The sequence below is a fragment of the Vulpes lagopus genome, chromosome 14 (assembly GCF_018345385.1).
Source record: "Vulpes lagopus strain Blue_001 chromosome 14, ASM1834538v1, whole genome shotgun sequence".
NCBI lineage: Eukaryota > Metazoa > Chordata > Mammalia > Carnivora > Canidae > Vulpes > Vulpes lagopus.
Window position 1 is genome coordinate 6,593,879 of NC_054837.1, and position 13,940 is coordinate 6,607,818.

At 36.0% G+C, this 13,940-nt stretch overlaps 1 protein-coding gene across 2 annotated transcripts in view; it reads left to right on the top strand.

Moving 5' to 3' along the window:
• Positions 1-13,940, top strand: part of PTEN (phosphatase and tensin homolog) — an 88,359-nt gene that overhangs the window by 68,956 nt on the left and 5,463 nt on the right. For both annotated transcript variants that reach the window (XM_041729486.1, XM_041729487.1), the window contains 3 exons: positions 4,032-4,173; positions 9,681-9,847; positions 12,895-13,119. In XM_041729486.1, the coding sequence (XP_041585420.1) occupies positions 4,032-4,173; positions 9,681-9,847; positions 12,895-13,119 (534 nt within the window). The remainder of the gene's footprint in view (positions 1-4,031; positions 4,174-9,680; positions 9,848-12,894; positions 13,120-13,940) is intronic.

Sequence of the window (13,940 nt, forward strand, 5' to 3'; positions counted from 1 at the left end):
ATTTGATTGGCATTTTCATACAATCAGTGCTTGAAATTATTAGTTGAAGTGGTTTACTGTTTGCAAATGAAAAAGGCAATGAAAAAGGGTACAGGATGGGACTAAGCAAATAATAGGAAATAACCATTTAGAACTATTGACCATTAAGAAATCAGACTCATGATAACAGACTCCTGTGAGTTAAGGAGCAGAGGCTTACCTTTGAGAATTTATGTGGAGAAGGAGGGTGACAATTTGAGAGAGATACGAGATTTGGAGAGAGAGTGCATTTTCAGTCTTTGAATTGTTTTGGATAAAGGATAAGGGTTACCTGAGCTGATTATTAGAAGGAGACAGGTAGAACAAAGACAAATGCCAGGGAGAGGTTAATTAATAGAGCACTTGCGAAAATGGAACCTAAGTTGACATGAACTCCTTACAAAATGGCCAGGAGTGAAAAAAATTTTAAGATGGGAGAAGGGAATTTTGAGAGTATCCACACTGGATAACCTCAAGAGTTCCCAATAAAGTAGGAGCTAAATTCACTGAGGATGATGTCTGAGACAGGATTGGAAGAGAGGTGGTTTGAACATAGTGCTGGGGATCCCTGGGTGGCGCAGCAGTTTAGCGCCTGCCTTTGGCCCAGGGCGCGATCCTGGAGACCCGGGATCGAATCCCACGTCGGGCTCCCGGTGCATGGAGCCTGCTTCTGCCTCTGCCTGTGTCTCTGCCTCTCTCTCTCTCTGTTTGTCTGACTATCATAAATAAATAAAAAATTTTTTAAAAAAATTGTGAACATAGTGCTGCAGTCCTGGCGGTTGAGAGTTTAATGTGTGTACCAGAAAAACAAGGTATGGAAATGAAAGATTGGAAGTAGTAGGTGAGACTGAGTAAAGGCAGTAGCCCTTGGGAGGAGCACCACACATCTTCCCGGGCCTTTCCTCCTGGTCTGTTAACCTGAGGGAATCGAAGAAGCAGTGGCTGCTTTTTGAGATGATGGCCAGCAAGGTGGTGTGAAGTCGACCTCAAGAATGTCAAGTGTAACTAAGATTAGAATGTTTTAAAAGTTACATTTGAGGAAAAAAGGTTACAAATATAAGATTGTCATTAGTGGTAGAGGGTGGAACTATACTTTGGGGAAATGGTCACAGACCAATTTAACTTAAATGTTCTTGGCTAATTTGAATGAAGAATGGAAATTTTGAAAACATGTAGTCATCTTTTAATCTGTAAGAGCTTTGAAGTTCAGCCTTCTTTTCACACGTATAAAATAAATTTTTGAAGATCATTAACATGTTCATTTCTTAGATTTTAGGAGATTTTAGTCTTTATCGTCAAAATGCAGTAGGTAAAAACAGTTGTTTTCAGTATATGCATTCAGGAAATATTTGAAATGTAAAAATTGCAATATCAATTCAGTACAGAAGTTTTATTCTTTTTATTTCAAAATCTAAATAACAGTGATTTATTACTGTTAATTTAATTTTAGTAAGTGTGCATTGTGGCCATGAGAGATGAGACTAGAGAGAAGGACACAACTGAAGCCCGTGGTCCATACATATTTGAGTCTTCCAACTCTGTTATTTCTGCAAGTTTAATACATGGAATTTGAGGTAGTGCTTGGTAGGAATTGCAAAGTTAAACTATAGAGGTGAAATTATGCATATTTTGATAGTAAAATAATTAAATTTAAATTGTACTTTCCAGTGTTTCTCTTTGAATTGTGTCAGTAATTTGGTTCAGTTTATATTTACACACAAATTATTCATCCAGGGTTGACATCTGGTAGGTTCATATATTCTTTCTCTATACATTTGCCTTGCCCTTTTGGCAGAGATTAACTCAATATATAAATAGCTGCATTATAGATGTGCTACCAATCGCTTGCTACTTGAGAAAAATTAAAGCTTTGCAAACCTTTTAATTATTCGTACAAACTTACACCAGGAAGATAAAGAGGAAAATATCATCTATCATTCCACTAAACCCCAATAGACAACTTGATAGCTTGGTCTTACAGACTTCCATTGATTTAATTTCTTGAATTTTAATTTAATTTTTAGACTAAATCATAAATTCATATGGTTCAAAAAGGATTCCTTCCAGCCATCATCCATCTGCTATTCTCCCCCTACCTGCTTTGCAATTCTGTGCTTTATCTTGATTAATGTGAATGATAAGTTGTTTACTGAAGTAGTATTAAATAGTGTGATATAATAAGTCATTTTAAGTTTAAACACTTTTCAGACTTTAATAATGATTTTCAACCTTAGTTTTTTATAGGAGCTTTTCACAGTAACATTATTTACTACTGTTTCTTTAAGAAAATACTGTACACAGAACTAAAATTCCAGTTCTTCCAAAATTATACTCCAAATGTAGATAGGATTTGTAAAACTGCTAATTTTAGGATTTGTGTAACATTTTGTAGGTTTAGCAAGCTTTTGTGTAAATGCATTTATTGTTTACTCCTCATAAGGATCCTGTGAAGAAGACAGGGTAGGTATTGTCTTCATTTTCCTGAAGAAACAAATCAGAGTTGGTATTTTGACTGTCAGCTTTCAACTCCAAGTCTTCTGATTGTGTGGTCTTTGCCCTATAGCCAGAATCTTAACTCATTTGTCCTGATTTGAAATGGCTTTTATACCGTTTTTGATGTATTTTTTTAATTGTAATGAAATCATGCTACCCTTTATTTATTGTTTTAAAGATTTTTATTTATTTATTTGACAGAACACAAGCAGGGAGAGTGGGAGAGGGAGAAGCAGGCTCCCCGCTGAGCAGGGAGCCCAGTGTGGGGCTCGATCCCAGGATTCTGGGATCATGACCTGAGCTGAAGGCAGATGCTTAACCAACTGAGCCACCCAGGCTCCCCTCATGCTACCCTTAAAAAAAAAAACCCCAACAAACCTAAGGATACTAGAGTGAATACCTCTTTACCTACCATTCTGTATATCGGTCTTTAAAGTCACATTAACATACTTTATACTTTTCACTACAGGGAAGAAAAGCATTTGTGTCCAGAGTCTTTAAACACATGCAGAGATTCACATGCCAATAATAACTTTAAAATATTGTAAATTCTTTTTTCTCTTGAATATACTTTTAAGTTTTCTGCAAGTAACTTTCAACTGTCAGATGGCTTCATGTTACTATTTACCTTCTATCTCTAAGTCAAATGCTTACACTTTCCTGAAATCACACATGTCCTAGGGAAGGAGACCTCATACCTCATTTATTCAGCAGCATTAATGAATGCATGGCTGCACACACTAGATTTTTTCTTTAGATAAGATAGGGTTGGTTGTTTTTTTAATAGCACATGAATTACGTTTTTTGTTTTTTGTTTCTGTTTTGTTTTTTTTTTTAGCATTTGTAATACTTATATTTTCTCTAAACATTCTGTGTATGCCTGTTTTCTTCTGCAAAGAGATCTGTGCAGCTCAGGGACATCTCTTAAGCACCTCTGTAACGGAACTCCTGCATACATTTATGCCAGCTACATATTCCTGTTTTGGAGGGAGGGGGTCTAAGGCCATCACTTTTTGCTGCTATTTCTGTCTCTTAGAGGTACTCTGCCTTTATGTGTTCTGATTCTGACATGTTTGCCTGAAAAATAAGTAACCAAGCTTTTGAGGAATTATGTATTCAATACAAGTCCATAAATTTTTGCAGGAAGCCTTATGTGTAAAGAGCACAGCTGTAGTGCAGATGCCTTTGACAGTTATTTTGGATATGCTGTGGCCTTTGCTTATTGGGTTCATAGGTTGGAGCATTGTTGTTACCATTGTATAAATGAGGGTATTACAGTAATTATATTTTAAGGGAGAAAAGTTACTCTGATACTTTGCTTTGTACTAATGTTGCTCTGATTTACTCTGTTGTTAAGCTGGATTTAAATATTAATCATTCAAGGTCAAATTTCTAATGTATATATGTTCTTCAGTGGGTACAACCCAGTTACCATAACAATTTAGTGAAATAACTATAATGGAATTTTTCTTTTGAATTTGGCTTTTCTTTTTTATTTTTATTTTTTTTCTGTCCACCAGGGAGTAACTATTCCCAGTCAGAGACGCTATGTGTATTATTATAGCTACCTGTTAAAGAATCATCTGGATTATAGACCAGTGGCACTGTTGTTTCACAAGATGATGTTTGAAACTATTCCAATGTTCAGTGGCGGAACTTGCAGTAAGTGCTCTAAATTTTCATCCTTCCAGTACATGGAACACTTTTCTAGACATATCTAGAAGTTTACATTAAAATCTAGAAAGAAATTTACCATACTTAATTATCTAGGGGTATATATTTCTGAAGTATCCAAACTAAGTAGCTCAGTAGTTTAGCACATTGGGCTAAGGAAGCCAAGAGCAATGGATTTTAATGCCTTAGAAGCTAAATTATACTTATGAAAAAAATATTCTTTGCTGCCTCTACCAAATGCAGCCTAAATTGTAACCAGCTGACTAAAAAACCTATATCCCATTAGAGATCCAGCATCAGAGTGGCAGTGGGATTCATTAGTTTCCTGGTGTGGAAGCAGGGACCAATTCCTTCCTATCTTAGGACAACTAGATGTTGATAGTAATGGTGACAGGGTCAATCAATACAGAGGAAGAAATTATAAGACATGGTGACCAGCTGAAGTCTGTCAAGTGAATAGGGTTGAGTCAAAGTGTGTATTAGAGACAACCTGGATGTAGATCCTAGTTCCTTCTGGCTCTGTCCTTACTGGATTATGTAACCCCAGATACACCATCTACCTGTCTTTGTGTTTGCTCGTCAGTAAAATGAAGATACTTTGAAATCTGAAACTTTCTAGATATGTACTAAATAGAGGTCATGTCAGTGATGCCTGCCTCGCACTGATTTCCCTCTTACCCTAACCTCTCTGAGCCTCCCTCAGTTGCCCCTGTCCTGTTTTGCTTCTCTTCTATTCTAGACTGATAGAAGCTTTCATACTTGATACCTAGACCCAAAGCAGTTAGTCAAGAGAGAATGTATGAAAGGAAGTCATACCCAGCCAGTAAAAGACCAGACTATTGTTGCTTTTTTCTGTAACAGAATTTTATATCAGTTTCTTCCTGGCAGTGATCAGTCATGTGTTCTTGTTTAAGAAATACGTTTCATTTACTTAGAGGCAATTTTGTAGTTTGTAGATAAGAAACTACTATAGTATTTCTTCTAATTCCTCGAATAGTATTTCAGTGAGATTTTGTAATTTGCTAATGATTTTCAGTTTTATCTTTAAGTTTTGCTTCTTTGCTTCTGATTTATGTGATTAACAAATTTCTATACTTAAATTAACCTATACTGAGGAAATTAATTTCTTGGTGGTTTTAATCTTTCGTATTTAGGTATAATCCCCTTCATCGTATCTTGCTTGTGTTCTGAGAGCTGGACAACTTTATCATAGGCCACAGATTTATTAATATAGCATGTTATAGGCTTCTAGGAGACCTCATTGATGGTTTCGTCCTCTCAGTACAGTTTTTTTAATTAAAAAATTTTTTTTTTAAAAAATTGTCTCTCATGAATAAATAAATTCACAGAGAGAGAGAGAAAGAGAGAGAGAGGCAGAGACACAGGCAGAGGGAGAAGCAGGCTCCACTCAGGGAGCCTGATGTGGGACTCGATCCCGGGACTCCAGGATCATGCCCTGGGCCGAAGGCGGGGCGTCAGACCGCTGAGCCACCTAGGGATCCCTGTCTCTCAGTACAAGTTTTAAAAGTGCTGATAAAAAGGCACAGTACAAGGGACTGTGGTCCCTGGCACTGTTGTAGTACCCCATGGTGACAGGTGGTTGCTACACTGCTGGTGAGCACAACACGATGTATACACTTGTGGGATCACTGGGTTGTTTCCCTTAAACTGATGCAACATTGTGTGTCAACTATATGTCAAAAAATAATGAGATTGTGGATAAACAAAAAGACTTCTAGATGCAAGGCACTGGAGTAACAGAGATGATTGACATGGGAACTTTACAAATTCATAGAAGGAAAAAGAAAGGGAAAATTCTCGCTTGTTTTAAAGGATAGGTACCAGGTGTAAGGGCCAAAAGAAAGGTACAACATCTTAGGGAGATAAGAGAAAAAAACACTCCATTTAATCGTCTTTGAATCTAGTGTGATTTTTTTTTTTTTTTTCCCACTTTGGCCTCTCTAGCAAAAAATCTATCAGTTCTGTTCTGCCTGCCTATACTTAAACAGTCTGGGGGCTTTTGTTTTGTTTTTGTTTTTGTTTTTGTTTTTGTGTTTTGCCTCTTAGCATTGCATTTAAACTAAAAATTACTGACTACTGAAAACTTTTTCTTCTTTTTTTAAATTTAAATTTATTTTTTATTGGTGTTCAATTTGCCAACATACAGAATAGCACCCAGTGCTCATCCTGTCAAGTGCCCACCTCAGTGCCCATCACCCAATCACCCCCACCCTCCCGCCCTCCGCTTCCACCACCCCAAGTTCGTTTCCCAGAGTTAGGAGTCTCTCATGTTCTGTCTCCCTTTCTGATATTTCCTACTCATTTTTTCTCCTTTCCCCTTTATTCCCTTTCACTATTTTTTATATTCCCCAAATGAATGAGACCATACAATGTTTGTCCTTCTCCGACTGACTGATTTCACTCAGCATAATACCCTCTAGGTCCCTCCACGTGGAAGCAAATGGTGGGTATTTGTCATTTCTAATGGCTGAGTAATATTCCATTGTATACACAGACCATATCTTCTTTATCCATTCATCTTTCGATGGACACCGAGGCTCAAAAAAAGAAAAAAAAACTCCATTACTAATTTTCTAGTTCTCCATTTATGCACTGTGATTTAATACTATGTAACGAAGCTATATTATAAATAATACATAATTGAATGGGACGCTATATTATAAATTATAAATGGTATATTCAGAAAAATAAAAGTTTTGGGGGTTGTCAGATAGTTTCATGGAGGGGGTCCAGCTCTTTACTGAGCAGTGGAGAAGTATACTGTTAAATTGGCATTGAAACTGAAGGATTACAGGCAATAGGAAGTAGCCTGACTTAAAGCATAGCAGTAGGAAATGAGCTGGACACAGAACAGAAGAGGATGGGATGTGTGGCTGGCTGTCAGAGGACCCTGAATTGGGATATCAGACCTGATTTGAGAGATACTGTGGCATCAGTGACCATTCTAGAGGCTTGGGCTCTGTTTTAAGTCTGGCTGTGTAGGAAGTGGTAGTTGCAAGATGGGGGGCTAGTGGTAGAAAGGATTCCGGTTATGGGACTTGCCATAAGCCAGATGTGCTTTGCTGAGGCATTCACATGGGATTTGATTGCTTTTTCCTTTGCCGTTTATATCTAAATATATTGTCAGTTTTGATTCTGGCCATGTGAATAATTCTCAGAAAAGGGATGAAGAAAAATGAATCTCACTGAGACTTGGAGACATGAATGTTTTTGGTTTTAAACCTGTTTTGGTCAGGTGCAGTTGAGCTGTTGATGTGAAGATCCTCAGTGGGTTCTCGAAGGTGTGGGTGAGAGAGAGAGATCTGGTATTTTGGAAAGCACCAGGCAACAGACAAAGTAGTAACTAGCCTTCTGTGTTAATCAGGTATGGGGCTAGAGGGTGGGAAGGGAAAAAGAACAGGAGGACTGAGACATGGTGGGTTCTGAGTCTGGGTTCAGGAGGAAGATCAGGAGCAGTGAGGAAGACAAAGAAGCTTCTGCAAAGTTGTTGGGGATCAGCAGCTGGTTTCTTACTGGATTATAGTCCTAATATTCCTAAATAAAGAAAAAGTTTACTCTTTACATCTAAAAGGGTTGAAACATTAGTAAAAGATGATCAGTGTGATTTTCTTTCAATACACAATACAGTATATCAATATGCATATATCAGAACAGTTTAATTCTGATTTTTGTTTATCAGGTATTGACGTACATTTCTTTAGAACACAGTCATATCAAAGAGAAAATACTGTGTGTCTTAGAAGTCAGCAGAACCATGCTGATGTTGGACTTCTGATTAGTTAGGTCTTAGAGATCTAAGATGGGAAATGCATATTGTAAAGGAAATTATTTTCTCTAGTGATTTGAGGAAATCTTTCCCACTTATTTTTATTAAAACCGTTTAGCTTAGTTTTTGGGGTAAATTCTAAGTAATACTGATTTGTAATTAGCTTATGGATTGATCATACAACTGTAGAATTCCTGAAACACAGTTTAGATGTAGTTAAATTGATACCTGGCTTATACAGTTAATATGCTTTTGAAAGTTTTGAAATCAGGATTATCAGATTCTGAACTAGTGTGGTTTGGATTAATAAGATTACAAGTCATTTTCATCCTGGATGATTTTTATCGAAGCTTTGAAATCATATCTTTTTGTTTGCTTCTTCAAGCTAGATTTCCTAGTGAAATTTTCAGAATCACAGTCTTATAAAATGGCTCACTGTACTTTGAACCTTGAGTCAAGGAAGTGAAAATGATTGACAGATTGTTAGTGTAATGTTTCCCCTTTTTGAAGTACCCTTTTTCTCATGATAAATGCCTCACAAATTCATATTAGAAAAACCCACTAGGCTGTTATCAAACCTATTTATTATGTGAGTGCTGATGCTGATACTTCACAGATGAGCCAGCACATCTGTATTAAACTGAAAAATGCATCTAGATTGGATAAGCCTTTTGCCTTTTTCTCACTTGTTGGGCATGTTGATAAACAATGTGATACTTCTTTTTGCATCTTTAAGGATGATGCCTTTTGGTGTTGAGGATTTTATGCCTGTTTATAAATGTGTGCATATTTCATATATACATATATGTATGTATGTATGTATGAAAATTTTCATGTACTTTTTGCAAGCTTAGAATTGTATTTCTTAATTGTCTTGGCATATTTCTTTCAAGACCCACTACTTAGTCATAAGGTTAATCACTAGCACAATATAATCCTTCCCTTTACTTTACTTTAAAACAGACAGGGGCCACAGCCAAAATACTTGGTAATGAAAATGGAGTGTGTTTTGGAGGGAGGAAGATTGTGCTACAGTTTGTGCTTGAGTCTGTTCTGTTTCTTTGCAGACATTTCAAATCTTTTTCTTCCTGTTTCTTAGGATGATGGCTTTATAATAACTTTAAGAAATAAAATGTGAACTATAGGTAAAATAAATAATGGTTGATATTTTTATGAATATTGAGTCTTGTGGTTATAGGATTTATTAATAATCTTGTTATAAATTATTTTCTCATGTGTCTTGTGAACATGTAATGATTTGTATTTTGTGGGTTTTGTTACATGGTAGAGACTTTAAAATACTGCAGCAAGTATCTTTTTTTACAGTTACTTTCTTTGCAGTTCATAGATATACCAGAAAATTATTTTAGCCTTTTAATTATAAATCTAATTTATATTAGATTTTTAACAGTTTAATGTTAAAGTTTTGCTGTTATTGTAGTGCCAGAGTCTACTCTGGGGAGTTAGTATTTGTGAAGTAGAACCAGTGAATAGAACCTTACGTTGAAGATTGAAATTAGAGAAACTTTTGTACTGATTATAATTTTCGAACTTTTCTTTTTCATTGATTTGTTTTAGATCTGGGTGAAAGACTCAGAATTACTATATTATGTGTTTTGCTAATATTAACCATTAAAATGGTGTTTGACAGTTTGACATTTGAAGGCATTTCCAGTGAAATGATGCTAACGTGTATTTAACCGTGCAGATCCTCAGTTTGTGGTCTGCCAGCTAAAGGTGAAGATCTATTCCTCCAATTCAGGACCCACACGACGGGAAGACAAGTTCATGTACTTTGAGTTCCCTCAGCCGTTGCCTGTGTGCGGTGACATCAAAGTAGAGTTCTTCCACAAACAGAACAAGATGCTAAAAAAGGTTTGTACTTTTATTGGGAACAATATCCCAAATCACTGTATTTTGAATAGTAACCTCAGAACTTTTGCTTAAAATATTTAGGTAGACAGGAATCATTCTGTAAGGAGAGATTACAGGCTATATTTTGTGCCTAACCATCTGGTGAATTGTAATTGGTTTTCTGTTTGATCTGCACCCGCTTTGCTTACTTGAGCATTGATGAGCCATTATAATGGTAACAAATCTTATTAGGGGAAAAGTCCTTATGGCATTGTAATTTTAGATGAATTTTCTGTAAGCTAGGTTATGCAGAGAAGTTTTGTAAAAATGTTAAAGATTCTATACCCCATTAAATCTGTTATAATCTGGGACTACTGGGTGGCTCGGCAGTTGAGCGCCTGCCTTTGCCTCAGAGCATGGTCCCGGGGTCCTGGGATCAAGTCCACATCGGGCTCCCTGCATGGAGCCTGCTTCTCCCTCTGCCTGTGTCTCTGCCTCTCTCTCTCTGTGTCTCTCAGGAATAAATAAATAAAATCTTTTTTTAAAAAGTTACAATCCTTTGAGAAAGAATGATCAATTACCAAGGAAAAGTTAGCAAGGGACCCTGAGTTTATAAAAGATTCGGTCTCTATGTATAAATAAGCTCTGTCCCATGGTGGTATTGTGTGATGACACTTCCCCCCATTTTGGTTTATGTTTCTCGAGACCAGATCATATCATATTTAGCTTCCTCAAATTTACCGAATAGTTTGATTTTTAGCTTAGGAGAGTGATAAGTATGCAAAGGAAGTAATAAAGAATGAAAAAATGTATTAAATGTGCAGGTTTAGAAAGTGAGGTTTGCGTCTTACTGAGCCATAGTTAGGTAATTCAAGAGCTAATTTTTTTTTTTTTTAAAGATTTCTTTATTCATGAGAGAGAGAGAGAGAGAGAGAGAGGCAAAGACACAGGCAGAGGGAGAAGCTCCCTTCACGCAGGGAGCCCGACATGGGACTCAATCCTGGGTTTCCAGAATCACGCCCTGGGCTGAAGGGAGGCGCTTAAATGCTGAGCCACCCAGGGATCCCAAGAGCTAATTCTTAAACTCTCTTGATTTAAAATATTGTGTGAACATAAAAGTAAAATGAATGCACCTTAGGTGGCATAGTAATGAACAAAAATACTAGCTTTGTATGTTGTTACTGCCTCAATAGACATTCCACATAGTATATTGCCAGTCTTTAGACATTCTCAGTAATAGGACTGATTTAGTTTTCCCAATATTTAGCTTTTTTTTTTTTTTAAAGTTTCATTTATTACAAAAATTTTAAGCTCTACCTTGACTTATGTGAAGAAATATTATTTTCTATATCCAGAATCCACATAGCTGGGAAATTTACAAAATGTTAAACTCTTTTTTTTTTCTTCACCAGAAACCCATTTCCTGCCTATTCTGTATAAATGAAAGTTAAATATATCTTGATAACTTTGGAAAATAATTTTTCAGTAGCCCGGGAAGTGTTAGCTAGTGTTTAAAATTAAGGTATTTTTTTCTTTTCTATTTGTTATAAGACTGGTACATGTAAATGTTTATTTTTTTATTTAAAAAATTTTTTTATTTATTTAATTAGGCTCCACACCCAGCATGGGGCTTGAACTCATGACCCTGAGATCAAGAGTACATACCAACTGAGCTAGCTAGGTGCCTCTAAAATGTTTATATTTTATATTTAAAACAGACGCCTGCATCACTGTCTCCCTGTATCTTTAGTAGGAGTGTATAAGTTCTCACTTTTAGTTACCATGTGTACATTACTAATACATGTAAAATGGAAGATTAGATTAATATTTGTAATATATCATTAACTGGGATTACTTTACATATATTGCCATTTTATGTGATTTCCCCTGCCTGTTACAAATGTTGCTATGATTTAAACAAAAACAGGTTTAATATAATCAGTACCTAAACAGAATCCACATTTTTGGAGATTTAAATATTACTAGCTTATGTTCTTTTGACTCTAAGTAAAAGATATGTACAGTTACTAACTCAGTGACTTTGCTATAATAATTGAAATTAACAAATACATTTTTTTAAAGACTTACATACAGGATTACTAGGTACTGTTAAAAGATAAAAAGTCAGTTAAACGTAGGATATTTAAGGGTCTTACCATCTTCCTGGGAAAATAGCAAAACTCAAAGGTAAGTTAGAATAACAGATTTAATGGCAATTTAAGGCACCAGGTAAATAAGATGTCACAAAGCTGCACATCATTAGCTGTCAAGTGACCCATACAGGCCAAATTCCAGTCATTAGAAGAAGAGAGAAAGAGAGAACATTTTATGTATTGGTCAGGAAGGGTTTGAAGTGATGAACATTTGTTGTGTTTTTTTTTTTGATTATTAATAAGAAGTAATTTTTTAATAGGCATTTTTTTATAACATAAAGTCAGAATTGCTTGTCTCCTTCCCCCATATTATGAACATTTTCTTTTATTTGTATATTTTTTTATTGGAGTTCGATTTGTCAACATATAGTATAACTCCCAAGACTGAATGTTTTCAAACACATGCATTGTCATGTAAGGAACTGAAGCCACTAGTGTTCTTGTTGCTTCTGAAGTAGAAATGTATCTGCCGTGCTTCCTCGGGAAGTTGTGTTGACATTTCAAGAACCTTTGTTAAAGTAAATTTTGTAATGGTTAACTTGTTGAAACAGCATTAAACCCATATCTGATTGTTTAATACACACATACATACAAACTCAAAACATTTTTTAAAGCTAACATTAGACAAGAAAGGAAATATTTTACTTTGGTTTTAAAACAAACGTAAGTTATCTTAGAACTTGTGGAATCACATTCTTGGTCTAAAATTTGAACAAAAGAATAAACATGTGTGAGTTAGATGCAACAGGTAACCCACAGATTGCCAAGTATTTGTAGGTTTGTCTTTATTCAAACTGTCAAATGACACGTGGCTTATTTTATTGACTTCTTGGGGCAAATGTTGAATATAGGTTATATGTTTTCTTCTTTCAAAACAATTTAAAATTTGTCTTTTTTTTTTTTATTTTTTTAAAGGACAAAATGTTTCACTTTTGGGTTAACACATTCTTCATACCAGGACCAGAGGAAACCTCAGAAAAAGTAGAAAATGGAAGTCTATGTGATCAAGAAATTGATAGTATTTGCAGTATAGAACGTGCAGATAATGACAAGGAATATCTAGTACTCACTTTAACAAAAAATGATCTCGACAAAGCAAATAAAGACAAGGCCAACCGATATTTTTCTCCAAATTTTAAGGTCGGTTCAAGACATTTTAAGGAAGTGGTGGGTGGCTCTTTGTGTGTGTGTGTGTGTGGGGGGTTTAGGTGTCTAGCTGGTGAAGGACTTGAATGAGTGAATTTTAAGTATTATTTAGAAGCAATATTTAGGTATTAATAACTTGAGTTTCTAATAAGGATGTGCACACAGAGTCAAAAGTCAAAAAGCTGCCCCCCCCTTTTAATTTTTATTTATTTATTTATTTATTTATTTATTTATTTATTTATTTATTTATTTTATTTTTTTCCTCCCCCTTTTTTAAAAACCTCTTTCGCTGCTTATGTTTGGTGACATGTGGGGCAGGGATTGGGAAGGGAACTTCAATTTATGGGATATGAAGTAGGAATGGGGGAAGAAAGAGGTAGAAGGGAACTCCATCATTTGTGAATGATTCATATGGGATGTTCTTAACTGTTTCTGAGTTTGTCCCTTTCCAATTTATTTTCAACTCCTCAAAGTGATCTTAAAATAGACATTGTGTCACTCCTTTTTATACTTTTTAAAGACCTTGTGGTTTTTTGATACGACTTATAAGGACCTGCCTAACTGAGCACAGGCCTTCCTCCTACGTGAGCTCTCGCCATGACCTGCTGCTCTGAGACCCACCCATCCTGGTCTCTCCTCAGTTCTGCCAGAGGCTGAGCTCTCCTTTCCTCTCCCTGTACGTCTCCACCTGCCCCCGTTCCCTTGCCGTTCCTGCATTTGGCTACCCTTCCATGTGGTAGCCCTGGCTTCAGGCCTGGTGCTCTGAGAGGCCTTCTCCCATCATCCTCCTGTTACTCCCTTTCTGAAGCTCTGTC